This window comes from Phascolarctos cinereus, unplaced genomic scaffold (assembly GCF_003287225.1).
Source record: "Phascolarctos cinereus isolate Bilbo 61053 unplaced genomic scaffold, phaCin_HiC Scaffold_2;HRSCAF=192, whole genome shotgun sequence".
Lineage (NCBI taxonomy): Eukaryota > Metazoa > Chordata > Mammalia > Diprotodontia > Phascolarctidae > Phascolarctos > Phascolarctos cinereus.
In genome coordinates this window covers 63,880,076-63,904,286 of record NW_027555625.1, presented here as the reverse complement: position 1 = coordinate 63,904,286, position 24,211 = coordinate 63,880,076, and the positions used below count along the sequence as shown (strand labels likewise).

Genomic DNA, 24,211 nt, shown 5'->3' with positions numbered 1-24,211 from the left:
GGTGATTTGGTTGATGGACCTCAATAAAGCTTTACATTGTTGGAGACCAGAAAGGTCTTCTTGCTACCTTGTCAGGTATTTCTGCTTAGTTTAGCCACTGGCCATGCCACTCCCCTGATTCTGCTTTAAGAGAGAAAAATTCATGGTAGGGGAGAGTGCTACGCTTCCTATTATAGCAATTTCTACCAGCACAAGGGCAGGCCAAGCCAAATGACATAGATTTAGTCATATATGATGAGATACCTTAACAATCCCAGCTATAATAAATACTTGCAATATAATTCAGTTCAAGAATGAGTGATTTCATTGGCATGGAGATTCCTTCCACCAACATGTTTGCTACATAAATCCGAAATGTTCAAAAAAGTAGCCAGTACAACTGGATGGCAGAGAGCTGCTCCCCTAAGGTGAAATATAGGGATAAGCTCTAGAAATTGAGAACCTGCCTCTCTCATTCTTCCCTGTCTCCTTGGTTTACCACTCCTGGCATTACGTATGTTACTTATACTTAAGCTTTGGGGAGTGGGTAGAAGGATACAGAGACAACAGTGAACTACATGGTTGTATCTGCTCTTTTCTATGAACCACAGAAGGTATAGGGTCCATTCTAGGCATATTTCAAAACAGGCTAAGTTTATCTTGGAGCATTCTCCCATCTCACTTTCTATGACCCTTTTCCCTGTTGTCTTTTGTCTTGGCCCAGGACCCTAATGTTGTTTGGACACCTAAAACTGTCTGCTGTAGCATGCCACCCAAATCCTGTCCTTTCCTCTTTATCCCACTCCTCCAAAACTACTGTGTTCTCTGTCTACCTGATTGACGATAGGTGGACAAACTGAGCTAGTTCTCATCAAGTTAGGATAGTAACTGATAGTTTGGCCTCTCCATCTTTTGGAGTGGTTATTAACCTAAATGAATCTCTAATTAGCAACCAAGTGCAAAGAGTCATATAGGGGAAGATGGCTGGTCCTCAAATCCTACTAATCTACCTATTCCCCTAAATAAGGTCAAGGTTGGGGAGGGAAAAGAAAAATCCTCTACCATCTTTTTTCCCACATGGAAGCAACAAATTCTTCCTCTTTACTTCTTTCCCCAACTATGATGAGGTATTCTGATTCCTTGTCTTCTGATAGGCTCCAGTTTAGTCTAAGATGTGGGCTGTCCCCATTCAATCTTTAGCCATAAAAGGGAACAACTCAAATTTCAGAAAGTAAAGGACCATCCTAACCTGGATATAAAAATACATCATTCCCCAATACAGCTGCCAAAACCAAAAGCTACAGCATCCCTTCTGACATGTTCCACTTCAAACAATGAAGACCAGGCTGACCTAGGTATTCATTCTACAGCTCCTACAATACCCTGACCATGGGTATTTTCTATCAGAGATATGACGAAGTCTAGCTGTTTGGACCTGAGTCCAACTAGGTTATCAACTGGGGATCTTCAGAATGGGCCTCCAAGAAGTCTGCCTATTCTATCTCCTTAAGCTAATCTCAAAAAGATTTGATCTCATTGTGCAAAAGTAATATAAATCAGAGATATTTAGAAGAACTTCCACTGAAGCATAAGTTTCTTGACCTAAGGTCTATAAAAAAAATTTTTAACATTATAATATGCATTAAAATTTAATTGGCTTAACTTTGTCATTCCATATATTTTCTTTTTATGCATTTAAAAACATTATTCAGAGAAAGAGTTCATAGGCTTCCTATATAAAAGGGGGTCTATGCCACAAAAAAGGTTAAGAATACCTGTATTAAGTATAATATCCAATAATATTCAATCCAACAAAATCTTATATCACTATTGTATAGAAGTGATCTTCAAAGGCTATGCCAGCATAACACCATAAAACTACCACCCAAAGATCAGTTTAATTTGGAAGAAGCTCATCAGTAAGACCATCTTCCACATTAAAGGAAGGGTCTTATCTGCATCTGTGGAGTATCCACAATGAAAAAACTACAGAACTTTGACATGTTGTAGGCTTGTCATTTACAACAAGCACAGCAACAATTATCATTAACCATGTCAGATTAGCTCTGTTCCACATTTTAATTGCTCACAGTATCCAAACTACTCATGTTTGCTTGGTTTTCATGGATCTGATACTCACTTAGTATGGACATCTATTTGTAACTTTAAAAAATTAAAGGGAACATTATTCCAAGGGCTATTGTAAATTCAATCTCAGAGTCATTAACGTACCCAGGACTAACATGACAATCTTATATAGAGTATGTGGAGGAGAGAACAATGGTAGGTGATGGTCCCACAGACCTGTCATGATCAGACCACATTTGGAGAAATGGGTCTAGTTCTGGGAACTATCTTTTACAGTGGAAACTGACAGGCCAAACAGGTTGTGTGTTTGGCCTTTGTTCTCAAAGAGGACCATGAATGACATCAGGGGATTGATGATGTGACTAGCAATTGACTTTGATTTGAGTGAGGGAGGGCTGTGCAAGGTCACCAGCCTCAAATGCGAGGAAGGCCTTAGAAATCTACTCAATGTCCTCATATTATAAGGAAAACAAGACCCAAGATAACAGAGCTAGTACTGAAGTCAAGATTTCACACTTTAAATGCAGCCTACAGCTAGCTCTGCTCGATTCACCTCTTGTGAGTTTCAACATCCAAGCTGCAACAGAGAGACATGACCCCACAGAGTCTTTTCAGAGAGCTAAGGGATGAGTGGAATAAATATCAACACAATAAACTGGTGTGCTATTAGAACCTCTGGAGAGCCATTCTCTCCTAGTCTCCTATAAAACAAATTACACTGAATTTTCTTTAAATTAAGCAGCTTTATTAAGGGGCTGTATCTTTAAGTGGAACACAATAAACTATAGATATGCTGTTATTTGGATTGCAATTCAAAGGAAAAGAGACAACTCGGGAATAGAGGAAGGTTGAGAATAGGACATATGACAAATATGAGCTAGCACTTATCTAGCACTTTAAAGGATTGTAAAGCACTGTACATGTTTCATTTGATCCTCACAACAATCCTTTGAGGTAACTAATATTATTATCCTCAATTTACATATGAGGAAACTAAGGCTGAGAGAGTTTACATGATAGTGTCATGTTATGCAACTAGTAATTGTCTGAGGTGGGATTTGAACTCACATCTTCCTGATTCCAAGGGGTGGAGCCAAGATGGTGGAGTGAAAGCAGTAACTTGCTTGAGCTCTCCCCCAAACCCCTCCAAATACCTATAAAAAATGGCTCTAAACAAATTCTAAAGCAGCAGAACCCACAAAAAGAGAGAGTGAAGCAAATTTCCAGCCCAAGACAACCTGGATGGTTGATCAGAAAGGTATACCACGCCGGGTTGTGAGAGGAGCGCAGTGCGGCATGGGTGCTCAGGCTGCAGTGAACCTGGAGCAGGCCTCAGAGGACTGAATCGCGGGCAGCTGTGGCGGTTTCCAGACTCCTCAATCCACGAATGCCAAAGACAGCTTAGAAGGTCAGTGGGAAAAGCCTGTTTCTGCAGTGCTGAGAAAGGAGCGTGGGGTCTCAGCTCCATTCCCTAAAAGCGTGGCCCTGGGGGGGCAGCTGCCTCCTGAGCTTCCGGCCCACAGACTGAGGGGGAATCCAGTGGCTGATCAGAGAGGGATTGCGGGGATCTCTTTGCTAGTGTTGAGGCAGGAATCTCTTGCTTTGCCTGTGCTTGGATCTGGTCACAGTTCTAGGTGGCGGTCCTGGGGTGAGGAGGGGCACTGGCACAGTGGAGCTTGTAGTGGCTGTGCAGAGTAAACTCACAGTTACAGGACAGAAAGGAGTACTTGTGGTCACTAACAGACCACAGCATAGGCCAGGAAAGGAGTAAACACCTCACTCCTTATCATACCACCCTGGAAGAACTGAAAATTTACAGGTCCCTATAAGTATCTCTGAAAACAGTTGTAAAAACCTCCGAAGCTAGGGACAGTACATTCTCCACATTGGAAGCAGACTCTTACCTTAACAAAGAGTTTAAAACTCAAGTAGTTGGCTGGGATCATGAGCAAGCAGCGCAAAAAGAGTCAGACTATATTATCTTACTTTGGTAACAAAGAAGATTAAAATATACAACCAGAAGAAGACAACAAAGTCAAAGCTCCTACAACCAAAGCCTCCAAGAAAAATATGAATCAGTCCCAGGCCTTGGAAGAGCTCAAAAGGGATTTTGAGAAGCAAGTAAGAGAAGGAGAGGAAAAACTGGGGAGAGAAATGAGAGTGATGCAAGAAAATCATGAAAAACAAGTCAACAGCTTGCTAAAGGAGACCCAAAAAAATACTGAAGAAAATAACACCTTAAAAAAATAGCCTAACCCAAATGGCAAAAGAGGTCCAAAAAGCCAATGAGGAGAAGAATGCCCTAAAAAGAAAAATTGGCCAAATGGAAAAGGAAGTCCAAAAGATTACTGAAGAAAATATTTCCTTAAAAATTAGAATAGAGCATTTGGAAGCTAGTGACTTTATGAGAAATCAAGACACTGTAAAACAAGTCCAAAATAGAAAAGCAATGTGAAATATCTCATTGGAAAAACAACTGACCTGGAAAATAGATCCAGGAGAGAGAATTTTAAAAGTATTGGACTATCTGAAGGCCATGATCAAAAAAAGAGCCTAGACATCATCTTTCAAGAAATTATCAAGGAAAACTGCCCTGATATTTTAGAGCCAGAGGGCAAAACAGAAATTGAAAGAATCCACTGATCTCCTCCTGAAAGAGATCCCCAAAGGAAAACTCCTAGGAATACTGTAGCCAAATTCCAGAGTTCCCAGGTCAAGGAGAAAATATTACAAGCTGCCAGAAAGAAACAGTTCAAGTACTGTGGAAACACAATCAGGATAACACAAGATTTAGCAGCTTCTACATTAAAAGACAGCAGGGCATGGAATATAATATTCCAGAGGGCAAAGGAGATAGGATTACAACCAAGAATCACCTATACAGCGAAACTGAGTATAATACTTCAGGGGAAAAATTGGTCATTCCTGATTCCAAGTCCAGTGTTCTTACTCGCTGGGCCACCTAGCTGCCTGAGTAAGAGAGAGGGTTCTGTACTTGGAGTCAAAGACTTGGGTCTGAATTGTAATTGTGCTATTTACTAACAAATAACCACCTCTCTGGGCTTTAGTTTGCTTATCTCTAACATGAGGATAATAATTCTTGCCGACTTTCCTCACAGAGTTATTTTGAGGAAAGCACATTGTACATCAAAGCACCACAGAAATGTGAGTTTTGGTTTTGTTTGTTTGTTTTTAAATAATTATCCTGGAGTGGAAAGGGAGTAGGTAGGAGACAGAAGAAAATTAATCTCATGGAATAGTAACCCAAGGGAGGGGGGAAAGTGTATTATACAAGGGATAGGGATAGGGCCTGGATCTGTAATTTCATAGGTATGGGGAACTCCTAGGTAAGGAAATCCCTCCCTACTAATGCAAGCCAGGGTCTTTCCCACAACTTAATGTCTTATAGAGTTGTCGAGAGTAGCAGTGCCAAACCTGAATGGAAATGAGAGCTGCTCAAACGTGTACAAGGATCCCTGCAGGCTGCATGGTGACTTAGTTTTAAAATACCATGTTATCCATGTTTTATTGTAGTTTTATTTATTTTGTTCAATATTTCCCAATGACATTTTAATCTGGTTCAGACCACACTAGGGAGTATTACAGGTACTGAGTGATTTGACCAGGGCAATGCCGCTAGTAGGTATCAAAGGGGTTATAGAAACTAGAAAAATTAACAGTATACCTTTATTTTTAAAAGGCCTATTATAACTGAAAGACTAAGGAGGGAAGACAGTCTGAATTAAATTGGTGTAATTCAGAAGAAGATTGACTGGTAATCAGCAGACCTGAGAGTGGGTAACATGGTATAGTTTACTCCCACCATTTGCTACCTTCCTTTCTATTCACATGCTACTGAATGAAACCAGAGAAAAATCACAAAACCATGATAACTGGGTCCACTACAGATTTCTATGATGTGATTTCAAGGGAATAGCGTAGGTGATTTACAAGATCATTTCAAGCTCTAAATTTTGTGATTCAATAATAAATAAATGAGATTTTATTGTAGAGCAATATTTGATGAAAAAACTACAGAAAAAAAAAGATTTCCTGAAATAGGTATATTACAAGAAACCACAGGACTATAATATTTTATCTTAGGCATGTTTGAAGTATATGATCTATGATCTGTCACAAAGTCACAGCCAAAATAGTACAAGCAGGGGCAGTGAGGTGGTGCAGTGGATTAGAGCACCGGCCCTGAAGTCAGGAGCACCTGAGTTCAAATCCGGCCTCAGACCAAACACTTGACACTTACTAGCTGTGTGACCCTGGGCAAGTCACTTAACCCCACTTACCTAAAAAAAAAGAAAAAAGAAAGAAAGAAATAGTACAAGTATCTCGAAGTTGCAAAGCTTAAATAAAAAGTGCCAGGAACACATTTATTCTTCTAAATGTTGAAGCAAGGCCAAGACAACCAGAAAAAAATGTTTCAACTATTCTAATTAACTTAGCAATTTGTTTCTTTTCCTTTCACCTCCTTAAAGGCAATAGTCTCTATAGGGGAGAATACAAATTAGATTTAATGGAGATAAATGTAAAATCTTGCACTAAAGTTAAAAAAAATCTGCTATACTAGCATAATAAGATAGAGAAGATAAAACTAGGAAGCAGTACACATGAAAAACACCTGGAAATCTTAGGGCCTGAGTTTTCATTGAGACATCAGCATGCTTTGGAATTTTAGGCTTCAATAATAAGAGTAGGATAAGAGCTAACAGTTCCACTCATCCAAAGAAAGGGGATTAAGATGCTATAATGCTGCCACAGCTAGGGAAGCTGGGAAACTGATGTGCTGCTAATAGCCTAAAGAGGGCACCAACTTCTCTGAGATTGCTGGCAGACAGCAGACTAAAGCAAGGAAAGCCCTGGACTCTGAGCTGCTGTTGAAGCTAAGCCATTATGCTGCAGATGAGGTCATTTCATGGCACAGCATTGCAACTGTGGGCACTCTGTTTATTTGTGTGACTTTCCCAGTGTCTGTGCTCCTTTGTTTTTTGTGAGACAATGAGGAAATTTTGTGCATTAGGTTGTGCTACAAACTGCCTAAGGTCTTTGGCAAAAAACAAACAAACTCAAAAAGGTCTGGCAACAATGACTTTGTCATGAGGTCAGCAACAGCAACAATACCTTGACAATCTCTTCTGGGCCCTTCCCTATGCTCCTGAGTATGTCCGTGGTGTCACAGATCCTATAAGCACATAACGAAGGAACTAAGAATGTTGAGATCAGAAAAGAGAAGCTTCGATCCATGCCCTCGTCCTGGCTCTGAAACTAACTCACTCAGCACATGGCTCATATGTACCTACTTATTTACACATTGTCTCTTCCATTAGAAGATGAGCTCCATGAAAGCAAGCACTATTCTAGTGTCGGTATCGCCAGCTCTCAGTACAGCACCTGGCACACAATAGGTGCTTCATAAATGCTTGCCGACTGACTATGCCAGTGATTTGGGTGAACTACTTACCCTTTTTCTGGATTTCAGTGTCTCCTATGTCAAATGAGGGGATTGAACTAGATGGTCTCTAAGCTTCTCACTAGTTCTGAAATTCTATAATCTATAATGAGCTAAATAAGTAAATAAATCAAAAACAGGATTATAGCAACAGCATTTAGCATATTAAAAATCACCCAAAATCAGAGTACACAGGGCTAATGAAAATTTTAGACGTTATTTAAAGACAGAGCATTTTTGCGGATAATACTTGTACTTACTGTAATATTCCAGTTGATCTGTGGTATCCTTGTGTGAAGATTGAGACTGAACATAAGCAGCAAAACTCCAGTAATTACAAACGCACTACAGCTCACAAATTCAAAGAAATAGAGCCCTTCACATGGGGAACATTCCATGATAGTCTCTATGCAGATGAATGCAATCAGTGCCAAAACCTAGAAAGATAAACAGAAAGATCCATTGAATATAAACATATCTGTGCATGTTTGTTTAGCACATCAGTAGACACATAAGCTTACTATATTTAAACAGAACAGCAAATCTTTCAGAATGCCCATGGAGAATAGAGGAGACATGCCACAGGATCTGGGTTCCAGTTCCAGCTCTGCTACTTAACTCCATGCGGCCATGAGCGTTTCACTTTCCCTCTTTCCTCGATTGTAAAATGAAGGGTTGGATTTAGAAGACTGCTGAACGCTGTATCAGCTCTTACTACTCCGTTCAATTCAAGTCAACGTTTGTTAAGTGCCTTTCACGTGGAAGAAGACATCGTTTGGCACCACAGAAAGACAAAACAAAGTAGTACCTGCCTTCAAAAAGCTTACCTTCTACTGGGAAAAATACAACATGAACACAAACAAGCAAATACAAAGTAATTCCGAGAGGAAGGAAAGGCAAACACCTGGGAAAGACCTTGCGAAGGAGGTGGCACGTGAACTAGGCTTTGAAGAAAGACAAGGAAGATACAAAGCAGAGGTGAGGAGGGGGGATCACGTAAAACACTGAGCATCACCTTGCAACAGCAAAGAGCAGGCCAGGTCATAAGGTCTCAACTGGACTCTGGGTTGTTCATTTGGAAGTATCATTAGTAAATCATCCAGAATTAGATGCCCACTTATGACCATGAAGAGTTCAAATGTTCCTGACAACAGCTTATGAGTACAGTGTCTAAAATGGAACTCTTCCTCTCTGGTCCAAACTAGCTTCTCATCCTGCCTTTTCTACTTCTGTTTATGCTTACACCATTCTAATTGTAAGTAATTCTACATGAAACTCCTAAAAGGCATTTGTACACCAAGAGCAAAGAATCTCATTATTTTACATTTCTATCTCAACCTAATACTAATTCAGATTTCATTTCTTAAGTCCAAAAACTCATCCATGTTTCTCTAGATGTCCTTCCCAAAGTCTCTCTACATAAAGATACATAAGTTACCCAACTGAATGACAACATGCCTATAGTCAGCTGAGAAGGGACCAGATATGAGAAACTCCTCAAGCTTTTCTTTTTTAATACATTTTCTGTAACAAGAGCTAGTAATCTTCAGTAAGAAATAACATAGTGTACTGACGAGTTGCAAATGCCTCTGGTATGCTAGCTTCAAGCTGGTACTCCAGCTTATTTTAATACATCAAGCATCCGCAATTTCATCAGCATGGGTTCCCCCCTCTCTAAACCAATGCAGATTAAAGTCCCTCCACCCCATGGGCTGACTTACAGGCAGGTCCTAAGACAAACACACAGGCTGTCACAAGGCATGTACTCAAATCCTTTCCAGCTTGGTAGAATTTATCAGTTTGTATTGTATGGAATGGCCTTGAAAATGCCAAAGTCACCTGCACATTCCAGTAAGACTTTCTTTTAACAGGAGGACATTTTATGAAAATGCTAAAGCCCATCAGACTGATCCTTAAAAAGAAGTCTGTACCACACAGTCTTTTTCTTCTACAGCCTGTCTGTCCCAAGTTATTGACACTAGATAGTATGGATTCTCTGACTACAGTATGCGCATCTCAACAACATAAAAAGGATACAAGTAAAGAGTGATCTACGGAATTTCTTTGTAAAATATCATTTTCCATTCTTAAATTTTGTTGAATTAGCAAATAATGCGGAGTGATATTTCACCCACACTACACTTTATCAGAATACCAACAGTTGGATTGACTACCAAAAAAGTGACAGTATTTAGACGGGAAAGAACACAGCTCTCTACCACCTTAAATATGACTTAAATTGCTCCCATTATTTCTAATTTTTAAAAATGAAAATCTCAAGAATAACTTGCAAAATCACTAGGACCCACAACATTTGAGAACTAAATAGTCATTCTTACTTCCATTTCCCTGACCTTACCAAAACTGAGGCAGAAAAAAATTTAAGTCAAGAATCAAGTTAAAAAGCACAAAGTTGAAACCACCCACTTTGGTTGGAATACACCACATAAAATAGCTTTCTAGATTAGTTTTTTGTTAATGCAAATTCCCAATTATTATCCCTAAAGTGAACCATTTCTCTAACAAACTCAAAAATTATTAAGCCTGTACAAGGCATGTGTAGCATTTATAGTGAATTAGAGAGAAAACTACATTTGGAATCAATAAGCACTGGGTTCAACCAAAGCTTCTGACACTAGTAATGGAACCCTGGGCAAATCACTTAATCTCTATGGGTCTCAGATTTTAATTACTAGGATGAGCCCCAGGATACTAATCTGTTTGTGTGAGGAGCTTCCACACTGGGAAGGAGCTGACAAAGTCAGAGCTCTTTGAGTATTTATATATTTGCATATGCAAAAGACACTGAGAATACAGAGGGAAAAAAAATCACACTTTCCACCAGTAAATAACTTAGAACATAACTGGGATGGGAAAAGGGTTACGATACAGACTCAAGGAGGTAGGATTAAAGATGGAGAATAAAGGGAGTAAAACACTTGAAGCGTCCCACTGCCATCGTTCTTAGCACACAAAAATAGGCTGTGATTGCTCAGCTGGATCCTGAAGCAGTTTGGGCTTCTGCTCCCATGCCCTGGATTTGAAAGCTGCTTCTGGAAGGTAGGAACAGCAGTAGCAGCCCAAAAGTAGCAACAGTAGTCAGAGCTACCCAACGAGTACCAAGTGGAAGAAAGGGCTAGATGGACATGTCACCTAAATTACCATCCTGGCATTAGTGGATTCTTGCAAATAAACTGATATTTCAAGGATCCTTTATTTAATCAGTGTGGGTATTTCCTCCACCAATGTAAGATCACAACCTTTCTATGCCTCAGTAGACTATCTTCGTGATTACATAAGACTGTAGGGTTAGAGATGTAAGTGACCTTACAGGTAATTCCATCTGACCCTTTCATTTTACATATGAGGATATAAAGTCCAAAAAGGTTGAGTGTGTTGCCCAGATTCACACAAGTAATAAGTGGCAGAAGCCAGCGTTTTAACCTAGGTCCTTTGGCTCCAAATCTAACACTCTTTCCTTTGACCTCACACTGGTTGTGGCTAAAAAAATTCACCCCCTCGTAACTGAACTTCTGAGCGGCAGCGAGGCGGCACAGTGGATAGAGTGCTGGGCCTGAAGTCAGGAAACTCATCTTCCTGAGTTCAAATCTGGCTTCAGATGCTTGCTAGCTGTGTGACCCTAAGCAAGTCACTTCACCCTGTTTGCCTCAGTTTCCTCATGTGTAAAATGAGCTGGAAAAGGACATGGCAAGCCAATCCAGTACCTTTACCAAGAAAACCCCACATGGGATCATGAAGAGTTGGACATAACTAAAACAACTGAACATTAAACTGAGCTTCTGAGGACAAATCAGTATAGTGAAACTACCCGGCACAGTGGGCTTTAAGTTAAGACATAGGTTTGAATCCTAGCTCTGGCATTTAACTATCTTGGGCGACTATGAACAAAATCATTTCTCTAAGCCTCCATTTCCTTATCTGTAAAAGAAGGAGAATAATATTTGTGCTACCTGCTTTACACATTTGTTTTAAGAAGGTATATTATACGTTTAAAGGGATGTATAAACGAGAGTTATCAGCATAAGACTGAAAATGGGACGAGTCATTACTGGGACTGTGATATTCTTGAAGTCTTACCAGTTTGGAGTCAGAGCTTGGGCTCTACTGGCACAGCCCCCAGGACACCAGGAGAACCTCCTGGGCACAATGAGGCAGCAGCACAACTTGAGAAGAGGTCCCAGGTAACACTTGCCACTACATCTGTCACAGCTTAACATTTGGCCATAAAAGAGCTGAAAGCATCTTCTGGCTTCCTATTTTTTTTTTTTAACAAAATAAGAATAAGCTTGTTAGAGAAGCTTTGTCTGGAAGAGATAAAGCACCATATTTTCTCTATTGCTCAGAGAAAACTCTCCAGTTTATTATGCAGAACTAAATGGAAACACTAATCTAATGAACTAAAAATCAGTGTTCAAAATGCTTTCAAGCATCCTGCCTTATCATGAATTAAATCGTTGGGACTAAGAACAAGCCCCCATTCCATTTGGAAATTAATTCATGAATATTTTAAGATGAAACTAAATACTTAGTGGAAAACTAAAACCACTCTGCCAAGGCAGAAGTCACTTCTTTCCTCCAGCTGGTGCCACAGCTTGATGCCCTCTCCATGAGAGAGGAAAGGAAGTTTGCAACCAACAAAGAGGTGTTAGGTGCCGAGACCGGGAGTCAGGAAGGCCTGAATTCAAATCCTGCCTCAGATACTCACTAGTTGTAAGTCACTTAACCTCTGCCTGCCTCAGTTTCCTTAACTGGAAAATGGGGATAATAATAACACCCCCCCGGGTTGTTGTGAGGATCAAATAAGACAATATTTGTAAAGAGTTTAGCACAGTGCTTAGCATATAGTAAACACTATATAAATGTTAGTTCTTATTATTATATGAGATAATATTTGTAAAACACTTTGCAAAGCCCCATATATCATTATTAATGTCATTGTTGTCCTAATGACATACACTTCCTGGTAAGCAAAGGGAGAAGTCAGCAGCTTTACAATCTACCCACCACTGTACCCTCCACACCCTGGGTATTACCATTTGCCCCTACACCTCAACTCTCCTATCAGTGTTTTCTCCTCTATTAGAATGTGAGCTCTGGAAGAGCAGAAGCTATCTTGCTTTTCTATTTATATACTCAGTGGTTGAGCACAGGGGTAGGCTCCTAATAAGCACTTGATTTTTTTTAATTGATGCATTTATTTGAAGGGTTCATAATCTTTGACAGCCTCAACCATAATGCAAATGTCTTTCCACAATATCAAAATAATACTTCTGAATGTTATAAACCAAGAGTATTATACAGAAAGTCTACTATGTGCTAATGATGGAGTCTTTTGTAGGCAATAAAATCTCTAGTAGTATGGACTTTGAAGACAAAGAATGACAAACACATTATTGACAATTGGTTGTTGAGGAATGTTGAAGAACCTAACAAAACAAAACTATGTTACAATCCAGTATCTACCATGGGGCACTGTACTCATTCAAATGGGTCTGCAATCTCATCCATTCAAGATCTCCAATAACTGAGATAACAACCCATCAGTGCCCATTCATCCATTGTGACTCTATATTCTCAAAAGTCCACCCAAGTAAAGCAGCTAGAGGTTTTCCTCACTGTCTCCCAACGTATTTTTCAAATGAAGAGTTAGTCCATAAGCATTTGCCACACGCCTACAATTCGATAAATGCCAACCCTCTCTCTGCTAAGCACTGGGGAATACAAAGAAAGGTAGAAGACAGTCCTTGTCCTCAAGGAGCTTGGACTAATGGGAAAAGATAGCATGCAAACAACTAGGTACAAACAAGATACAAACAGCATAAAATGGGAGTAATCTTAGAGTGAGGGCATAAAGATTAAGGAGGCCTGGAAAAGGCTTCTGGCAGAAGGTGGCTTTGAGCTTAACACTTAAGAGTACCTTATCATTAATTAGCATTCATTGTGCCCAGAAGAAAATCGGGCTTCTTGAAGGCTCTATTAGTGAAGCAGGCTCTGGCAAGTTCAATCAAGATAGAAGGAGTTTGAGTACAAATCTTAGTTAAGTTGGGAGAAATTCATCATTGATTTTTTTTTTAAACTTACACAGCTCACAAAGAATATTTAAAGTAAAGAGGCATAGAAAGAGCAAGTGGCATGGGTTGCCAGAATGTTCTCATGAATGAAATTAGGTATCCTGGCCTTTGAAGTCTCTTCCAAAACTAAATCTGATCCTACAATACGATGAATAATAATTTTTATTCACAAGAATTACTTAAATTCATCAGGCTCTAAATAAATATTTGGTGACTGGTTCAAATTTAGTACTTACTTATGAGACCTTCAAACATTCCCTTGTTTGAATGGGATGAGCCAATGTAAATACTAAGTAATGGTATTCCTAGCATGGTATTCCTAGAACAAGCAGCCCCACCCACTTCTGAAGACCACATTTGAGGGCCATATTTTACAACTAAAGCTAAAATGGAAATCACATAGCATAAAAAATAAAAATTGGATTTTTCTAATCATTGGATTTTCAACGTCAAAAAGGTATTTTAGAATAAACAAACTAGAAAACTGACTTGAAAGGCAGAAGTATAATAACAGGGAATTTTTCCCTTGTACAGCTAAAAAGTTGATCACAGTGTTATGCTGTAGAGAGGAGTTGGGGGAGGGAGAGGAGAGAGGGAGAGGGAGAAGGAATATGAACGAGAATGAAGCTCTTGCTGTGCTATGCAACAGACCTGGTATTAAGTGTTGCAAATAAAAATACTATCAAGCAAGACAGTTCCTGCCATCAAAGAGACACCTTCTATCTCGACTTCCTAACCTCTCACTCACTCCTCAACCCTTTGTAATCTATCTTCCAACTTTATCACTCAAATGAAACTGCCAATGATCTTTTAATTGCCTAATCTGATGGTCTTTTCTCAGTCCTAATTCTTCTTGACCAATCTGCTGCATCCCACACTATTGACCACCCTCTCCCTCCTGAATATCTCTTCTCTAGGTGTTGTTGTTTGTTTTTTAACGATATTCTCCCTTTGCTCACCTCCTACCTGTCTTCCTCAGTCTCTTTTACTTGCTCATCATTCATATCATTCTCCCTAAACATAGGTGCTCCCCAAAATTTATGCTCAGTTCTCTTTTTCATGTCTATATTCTCTCTCCTTCTCCCTCTCTCTCTAAGTAAATGACTCTCAGATCTACATTTTGAGAGAAATTGTTATTTCTCTCTTATATTAATCATTATTAAATTAGAACTAACGTTTTTCCTCTTTTCTATTTCCTCATTCAGAAATCAGCCCTCGTAGGTTATTCAGCCAACCTTTGAAGTACAGGGCTGATAATGAGATGAAATATTAGGCAAAACTCAGAAAACTTAGATCTGATCAAAAGGTAAAGAAATTCTAGTTTAAGTGAGTTAGTAGACTCCAGCCCAACATGTTATAGTCAGATAGGTCTTGGGTGGAAGTAGATTCCCCCTTTTGTCTAGATTACCCTAGATGGGTGGTATGGGATAGATAAGTCTCTTTGTCCAAGACTGAGTGATCAAAATCCTGTGTCCCTCCCTGCCTCAACCAGACCCTCATTAGAATAAGCCCAACTCTCATTATAATATTCATTCTCTCATTACTTGTTAACCAATCAGAGTTGATTTCCACCCTCAGAAACACCCACTCTTCCAAGGGCATATAGGTATTAAGTGAGTTCCATGAGGGGTCTTTGGTTAAGGAGAAACAGCCAAATGACTGTCCTTTTATTAATTATTCACTAGCATAATTAATAAAGTAATTAATTACCCAGAAACTATGTTATCTCAAACTTTTATTTTTTTTTGGCAAAGCAATTGGGGTTAAGTGACTTGCCCAGGGTCACAGAACTAGTATCAAGTGTCTGGCCTGAAACTGGATTTGACTCCAGAGCCAGTGCTCTATCCACTGCGCTACCTAGCTGCCCTCAAACTTCTTATAGATCACAATATCAACCTCCAATTTCACCAGAATTTTAATCCTACAAAACCAAGGCTCTTTCAAACATTTCAAACTGGATGTCTGAGAGACATCTCCAACTTACCCATTATCTTTTCCCCTAAACCCTCCTCTCTTCCAACATGCCTACCTCCTTTGAAGGCACCACCATTTTTCCAGTCTTCCAAATCCCTAACCTTGGCATCATCCTGAACTCCTCACTTTCCCTCACCACTCTTCATATCCATTCAATTGCCAAATCTTGCAGCTTCTTTGCAACATCTCCTTTCTCACCCCTCCTCTCCACTCATACAGCCACAACCTTCATTCAGGCCCTCATTACTTCTTCCCTAGATTACTGCAACAGCCTCCTCATTCATCTCCCTACTTTGTCTCTCCCCACTCCAGTCAAACCATTGCTGCCAGAGTAATTTTAGTTTATCACAGATCTGGCCATTTAACTCCTCTACTCAATTCCAGTGGCTTCCTATTTTCTCTAAAATAAACATAAATTCTTCTGCTTAGCTTTTAATGCCCTACAACAACTTAGCTCCAATTTATTTTTTCCAGACTCATTGGGTATTACTCTCCCTCCCACACTCTTCAATAAAATCTCCTCACCTATGACTCACAGAGTCCCTCTTTTCCTTTAAAATACTGACCAGGAACCATCTTCTGCATGACGCCTTTCCTTTTTCTCCCAAATGCTAGTGTCCTCCTCCTTCCCTAACTACCTTGCATTTAACTACTTTGTATATATTTATTCATTTCATGCATATACCGTATGCATTTTTATATGTATGTGTTGCCTCCTCCACTAGAACATAATCATGTCATGAGCAGAATTTTTCACTAATTCCTCTTGTATCCCCAGCACCCAAAACAGTTCCTAGCATTTAATAACTACTTGTTGATTGGTTTATTGAAGGTGCTTATATTCTAATGGGGGGAGACAACCTATGAAAAAGTATTGGAAAGAGTTAAAGGACATTGGCAGCAAGAAATCAGAGCCCCAGGAACTCCAGGGCAGGATCCTGAAGTTCCAGTGGGAGGGAGATGAGGACGATGGTGCAATGTTTTTTGATAAAAATAGCAATCTTCATCCATCATTAACATCAACTTCCTAACAATGAGAGCTGTCTAAAACTAGGATGAGCTGACTTAGGAGGCAGTAGATTTCTCATCTCTGTCACTGGGAATTTTAAGCACACCATAACAGGACTGCTGTAGAGGGAATTCTTGTTCAGATACAGGTAGGATTAATATGGCCAATGAAGTCTGTGGTCAATAGGACTAAAAGCAGGAATAGACAATAGAAATCATAACGTTCAAATTCGACCCCCACCCCTACCCCTTTTACAAAAGAGAAAACTGGTACCCAAAGTGGAGCTGGGACTTGCCCAAAGTCACCCAAAGTATAAGAAGCAGAGTCGCTATCCAAACACAGGCCTTGGAAACTATAGAAGAAAGAAATTAAATCTGGACCCAGAAGATTTAGGTTTGAATCTTAACTCTGTTATAGTTACTGTTTGTTTGACTTTGGATAAATTAGGCTCTATGGACAGTTTCCTTATCTTTCAATTAAGGGAGTTTGGGGGAAAACACACGAACTAGCACAGACTGAAGAAAACAGAACCAAGGGAACAATATATACAATGACTCAAATAACATAACTGAAAACAACAGTAAAAGGCAGCAAGACTCCAATTAAATATAATAATCAATATGGGGGACATCCAAGGATGCCAAATGCTTCATATACCATCAGAAACAATATTTGTTGGTTAGGTTTCATTCATATTTTTGTTACCAGAAAAGGTTTTATGGTTGGCCGGATATCCAGAAATGTTTGCCTTTCTTTGTATCCCCAACATTACAGTGACACGGTGATCTGAGTATAATAGTAAGTGCTTCTTAAATGCTTGAAATAAATGCCATAGAAACCATGGCCCCAAAAAAGAGACGCCCGAAGACATTCTCACCTCACTCCTTTATAAATGTGGGAAGGCCGTGGAAACACTGAATAAATTTTCAATCAAAATCAGCAATACCAATCAATATTTTTCCCATGTGTTGATTGGTATTGCTGGGTTTTTCCTCCCTCCTTTTCCTTGAAAAAAAATGTTCTTTGTTATATGGGATGACTCACCAGGAAGGGCAGGGGGAAGAGAGAGAGATACTAGGACAAATTTCTGTGATGCAAAAACAAAAGATGTCAATGAAATTTTATTTTAAAAAAGAAATAAATGTTTTTTGATTGACCACAAGGCTGTGGGGTAAGCTGTAGGTATTAGTGTTCCTATGTTATATATAAGCAAATAGATTCAAAAGTCAAGGTTACACAGTGACATTCAACTCTGTCTTGTGGTTACAAAGTCAATGTTCCTTTTATTATACCATATTATATAATAACTAAAATAGCTCCTCCAAAAAGCCTAGGGTCTCAATCAGATGTGTGAATACATGTATGTTTAAATACATGCATACAAGCATACACACACACACACACATACACACACACACACACACACGTGCATAAAAAGGAATAAAGAGCTGCATTGGCAAAGGGAGTACCTGTACCAATAAAGTCATGGATTTTGAAAAAATAATAGAATCTGGATTCTTTCATAAGTGAAAAGCAATGTCAATTTAGTACCATGTTTTATTAGAGGCTTTTGAATCCCTGAAAGATATGTGCTAGCAGGTAAAATATTCACATATTTATATCTATATCAATACAGATTTACACATGTACCTATTCTGTAACACCCTTCCTAAACTGTGTAGACAAGGTAAGTTCAGATCTGTGCCCTGTCTGCATCTGTTCTATGTACCATCCTAAAAGGTAAATTCCTAAAGAGTAGGGAAATGTGGTCTACACAGCATCTAACAGGCTGTGTGAAACCAAATAACTCAGTCTTACTGTATGACTTCTGACCTGTAACTAGTGTTATGGAGAGTACAGTGGACTTGAGTTGGAAGCCCAGGGATTAATTCCAAACTTTACTATTTACTAGCTGTGTGCTCTTAGACAAATCATTTCCTTTATTTGAACCTCCATTTCATTCTCTATAATGAGGAGCTATTTGTGTTCCTGACCTGACAAGGTTACTCTAAGTACAGCACTCTGTAAACTGTCAAGCATGCTACAAGTACACACCTTTCGACAGCTCTTCAGCTTAGCGATGGTCTCTAGCCACCATCATTGGTGATGAGCTGGTCCTTGGAACAAAGCCAGACAGACAACATGCCCCTAGACCTAACTGTGAAGTTGTTCCAGCTGGAGCTTGCCCTCTGTTGACAAAGCCTTTGAAAATCATCATTTCTATACCATGACAAGGACTTCGGTGAAGCTCTTGTAATACTTAAAAGAATTGCCAACTATGAGTTAATTGTGCTATTTATGATTTCCTTAACATGAAGTCTCTCTCTCTCTCTCTCTCTCTCTCGGTCAATTCAAACTACTGCTTTCTCCTGGGGAAAGCTAGAAATTAGCCTCTCCCACTTAAATAGTGCGGTTAGTTACCTTTTTGTTCCTGTGCTTAAGGAGAAGATTGTACAGGTAAATTATTTACCAAGTGGACAATGGTTTCCTATATAATCTTTTCTTTCTTTGTTTTCCTTTTGCCAAATAGGGGTAGGGCTAGAAATGTGACTACTGCCACAGAGTTAAAAGAAAAATGGCCTGTTCCTGAAAGTAGATCGCACTGAGGTCCAAGAGAACTGAGACTGAGATAAAATCTGGCAAGGAAAAGGAAGAAGAGTAGATATAATTAAATTCAACAGTTTTGGAGTCAACAGCACTGAAACACTCAAGAAAAGAAGGAATAAGGGCCAAGAAGCAGAAATAAAGGAACTCTGGGCAATTTCCACATTTATCAACAGTACCTAGAAATGTTAAAAATTTATGCCCCTCTATTCAGCACTCTGCTATCCTCATTCTGAGGGGGAGAGCAGGCTTATATAATGGACAGAACAGAGGCCTAGTGTTACTTCCTGCTGCCTGCTCCTGGGCACTCTGCTGAGGATGGGAAGCCAAGAGTGAGCTCAGCCAGTACAACTCAGATAGGCAGCCCTAGGATGGATCTGTACACAGTTTCATTGTCAGTTAAGCCTACGATTCCAGCATGCAGCAGATCAGACTCTGGAGTGACACAAAACTCAGCTATTGACTCCTGACATCCATGAACGCGTTCAATCCCCACGATAAAGATACCAGGAAAGGCCCAGGCCCCAATACTGTAGGCTGTGCTGCTGCACTGCTTCTCCAGCCTCAACCAGACCCGCAGCCTAGCAATGACAGCTACTCTAAACCACTTACAGGATGGTCTGCTGGTCGTATACTCTGACTGCCTGAGACAGCCTGGCAGAAGTGCCATTGCAACATGTCTACAACTCCACCCAGCTGCTCCTGTGGCCCCAGTACCATGGAAGCATCCCAGGAGAATTTCCCAAGAGCCACACAAGTTGACACCTGTGTTCTCTTCTTACCTGTACACCCTGATTGACACCTGGGAATCAGAAGACCTGGCCTCTAGTCCTGATTTTGCTATTTTTTTTTCAATTTAATAAATTTATATAAGTGCTTGCTATATGGAAAGCATTATTCTAGGAGCTAGGGATACAAAGGCAAAAATGAAATAGCCCCTGCCCTAAAGAATCTTACATTCTACTGGGAAATACAACAAAGAAAGGATCATAGACTTAAGAGCTAAAAGAGGCGATGAAGTACGATCCTCTTACCTTACAGATGAGGAAACTGAGGCCAGAGAATTTAAGTGACAACCTCAAGGTCACACACTCACATTAATACATTGTGGGGGGGGGGATTTGAACTCAGTTGTTCCTGATTCCAAGTTCAATTTCCCTTATACTATGCCATGCTGCATCTATGAGTCTAGACGAGTAGAAATAAATTAAACACAAAGTAATTTCAAGAGGGAGCTAGCAGGAACAACCAGGGTAATCAGAAAAGGCTTTATACATAGGAGGTGGCATGTGAGCAGTACTGCAAAGACAGAAAGTGGTTTTTACCAGGCAGAAGTAAGGAAAACAATGCATTCTTTACACAGAGAACCAATTCTCTGTGTAAAGATGGAGAGGCAGGAGATGCAATGTCAAATTCAAGTAACAACTGGTCAGTCTGAAAAAAATAGAAATGCATCTAGGAGAAGTGAGATGAAACAAGACTAGAAAGGTAGGTGGAAGGCAGATTTTAGAGATCTTTAAATCCAAGGCTGATTCAGGCTGTGTATTTTATCCTAAAGGCAACAGGAAGTCACTAGGGGAGAAATGTTAATAGAGGAAATAACATGGTCAGATCTGTGTTTTAAATAGCAATTTAGCAGCTATCAGTGAGCCAACAAGCATTTATTAAATGCTTACTATGTGCCAACACTGAGGCTAAGTGCTGCGGATTCAAAAGAAGGATAAAAATATGGCCCCTGCTCTTAAGAAGCTCATATTCTAAGGAGGGAGACAATACGCAAACACCTGGACATCCAAGATATAGACAGTGTAAATGGAATGTAATCTTAGAGGGAAGATGCTGGAAGAAAGGGAACAGTAAAAGTTTCCTGCAGAAAGTAGGATCTGAGCTATCGTTAAGAAAGCTGATGAAGGCAGGAAGTGGAGATAGGGAATGAGAGCATTCCAAGCATGGGAGATAGCCATGGAAAGATGCAGAATCAGAAGAGAGATGCATTATGCTGTGCTATGTGGAGAATGAATGAGAGAAAAGAAAAAAACTGGAAGCAAGGGACCAAATAGAAGGCTATTTCAATAGTCCAGGCAAGAGGGATAATGGTGTGAACTAAAGTAGAAGCTGTGTGAGAGGAGGAAAAGGGAATGGATGCCAAAGACGTCATGTAGATAGAATCTGGAAGACTTGGCAATGTACTTGGTAATAAGCTGGATGTAGTACTGAGGGAGAAAGAAGAGTCAAGGGTTTCCAAAACTGCCCATCTGAGTGGCTGCGAAGATGGTGATACCAAAAAAAAAAAAAAAAAGGAAATTTGGAGAAGGCATGGGTTTAGAGGGAAATATAATTTCTATTTTGGATATGATAGGTTTGCAATTACAATGGAACATTTAGGTGGAGACATCTAGTAGGCAACTAGTAATATGAGATTAAAGTTCACAAGAGAGATTAGGGTGTGGAGGTGTATTATATATATATTAGAGACACCTGCTTAGAGATGATAATTGAACCCATGAGAGCTAACTAACTAGTTATTATGACCCTAAGCCTATCAATTCCCATGGGGCCTCAGCATCCCCATATGCAAAATGAGAGGATTAGACCAGATAATCTGTATGGTTCTTTCTCGCTTTAATCATTTAGACTTCTAACATTTTGTTCAAGAATTTTTTAAAGTAAACATTTGTTTTTGGTTGAGGATGGGTCTGGCTGCTGCCATATTATGAAGCTGTCAGACTGTCTTGGTCTGGTTTGCTTGTGCCACAAACTGCTGTAATTTCATCAGATTTTTCAAGCTGCTTTTGACCATGTAAATATTTTTTTCTATTTCAGAATTCCCTAAACCCCAAAATAAGTAAAGGTAGTACTTAGTGGAGCTGGGATGTGCCCTATGGCTATGCAAATGACTTGTATTTCAATTCTGCCTTAGCAGCACTTCCATCTTTATCATAAATTCTGTTCTCAGGATTTTAGTAACTCAGAAGTGACTTTCCAAAGGCTAGACATAGTGCCTAACAATCAGGGAAATAAAACTGGATCAGTTTTTGATAACCAAGAACTTGCACAAGCATGCATATATCCACAGACATAGATAAAGTCATTCAATAAATAAGGTGGAAAATAATCCCTACTGTACACATTTCACTTGACAAGGAAATAGGAAAGGGGAATAAAAAGAAGGGTAGATAAGGGATTAGTGAAAACAAACTCTAAGGATATACAAAAATATGTATAGCTCTTTTTCAGGGGGCAAAGGATGGGAATGGGGGGGTAGCCATCCATTGGGGAATGGCTGAACAAGTTAATGGTATACTATTATGCTGCAAGAAATGATAATGGGGATGTTTTCAAAGAAAAATTTGTATGAATTAATTTGAAGTGAAGTAAATAGAACCAGGAGAATAAATTATACAATGATAACAAATTATGCAATGACAACAGTATGATACAGACAAACAACTCTGAAAGACTTAGGAACCTTGATAAGTTTAATTACCAACCATGATTCCAGAGGACTAATGATTAAACATGCTACCTACTGTTCTTGATAGAAAGGTGAAAGACTTGAGGTCAGAGTGACAGAATACACACACACACACACACACACACACACACACACACAAAATAAATAGATCTCTTTTAGACATGGACAATGTGGAAATTTTTTTCTCTTGATTACACATGTTTGGAACAGGGATTTTGTTCTTCCATTCTCAGTGGAGGAACAGGGAGTGGGAAAGGAGACAAATATTTGCTGATTGAAAATTTTAAATTTAATTTAAAAAAGAAAAGAATTCCCTATCCATTCAAAAACAATTCAATAAGCATTTAGTAAGTGCCTATTATGCTCCAGACACTGGAACTGGAACTGGTTCTAGGAACCAATTCAAAAACATAAATGAAACAAATCCCTGCCCTCAAGGAGATTACATTCTACTGGGGGCAGAAAAAAAATTTGCATAGAAAATTAAATACTATATATACATATATGTGTACATGTATATTAAGTAATATCAAGGAGGAGTAACATGCTACCAACTGGAGGAATCGGGATAGTCTCTCTGTAGAAGGTGGCACTTGAGTTAAGCTTTGAAGGAATCAAGCACTGATCAGTAGCAGGCAAGGAGGAAGTAAATTCCAGGCATGGAGGACACCCTATGCAATGGAGATGGAATGTTGTATATGGGGAACAGGACACTTTGGATGAAATACAGAGCACGTGAAAGAGACTAACATGCAATAAATCTAGAAAAGCATACTGGGGCCAGATGGTAAAGGGTTTTAAAAGCTAAACAAAGAAGTTTGAGTTTTATCTGGAGGTGAGAAATTTCTTGAACAGAAAATAACATGGTCATACCTGTGCTTCAGGAATATTAATTTGATAGATGTATAGAGTATGGCTCAGAAAGGGGAGAGACTGGAAGCTGAGACCAATTAGGAGGCTCCTGAAATAGTCCAGGGAAAAAGTGAAGAGACCTTGTGTAAGGGGAAGGATGCAAGACATTGTGGAAGTGGAGTTGATAACACCTACTTATTAGAAGTGAGAAATAAGGAAGGAAGAACCGTCGAAGACGTCGCCAAGGCTGCAAACCTTGGTGGTTGGGAGGATACTGCCACCCTCAACAGAAATAGTAAAATTAAGGAGAGAGAGAAAGATCTTCAAAGCACTACCAAAAAAAACAAAAACAGAAACAAAAAACCCGCTATCATGAGCAAGCTTGGAATCAAAAAGGAAATGAGAAAATACAACTCCTTTCTTTGCATGGATGGTAGGCTTTGGGTGTGAAACATTGTAACATAAAATTTGGTTAATATGTTAGTTTTGCTGAACTGTTATTTTTAAAAATTCTCTGCTATAAGGGTAACAAACTAAATACAAAGTAATTTGAGGGAAGGGCACTAGCAACTAGGTGGATCCAAAGTCTTCCCTGTTGTAAGGTGGCACTGGAACTGAATCTTGAAAGAGACTAGGAATTCTAGGAGGTGGGGAGAAGATACATTTACCAATGAAGA

At 39.4% G+C, this 24,211-nt stretch overlaps 1 protein-coding gene across 1 annotated transcript in view; it reads right to left on the bottom strand.

Moving 5' to 3' along the window:
- The window catches only part of CMTM4 (CKLF like MARVEL transmembrane domain containing 4), an 83,080-nt gene that overhangs the window by 22,759 nt on the left and 36,110 nt on the right, over positions 1-24,211 (bottom strand). The window contains exon 2 of the mRNA XM_020989444.2: positions 7,789-7,965. Within this exon, the coding sequence (XP_020845103.1) occupies positions 7,789-7,965 (177 nt within the window). The remainder of the gene's footprint in view (positions 1-7,788; positions 7,966-24,211) is intronic.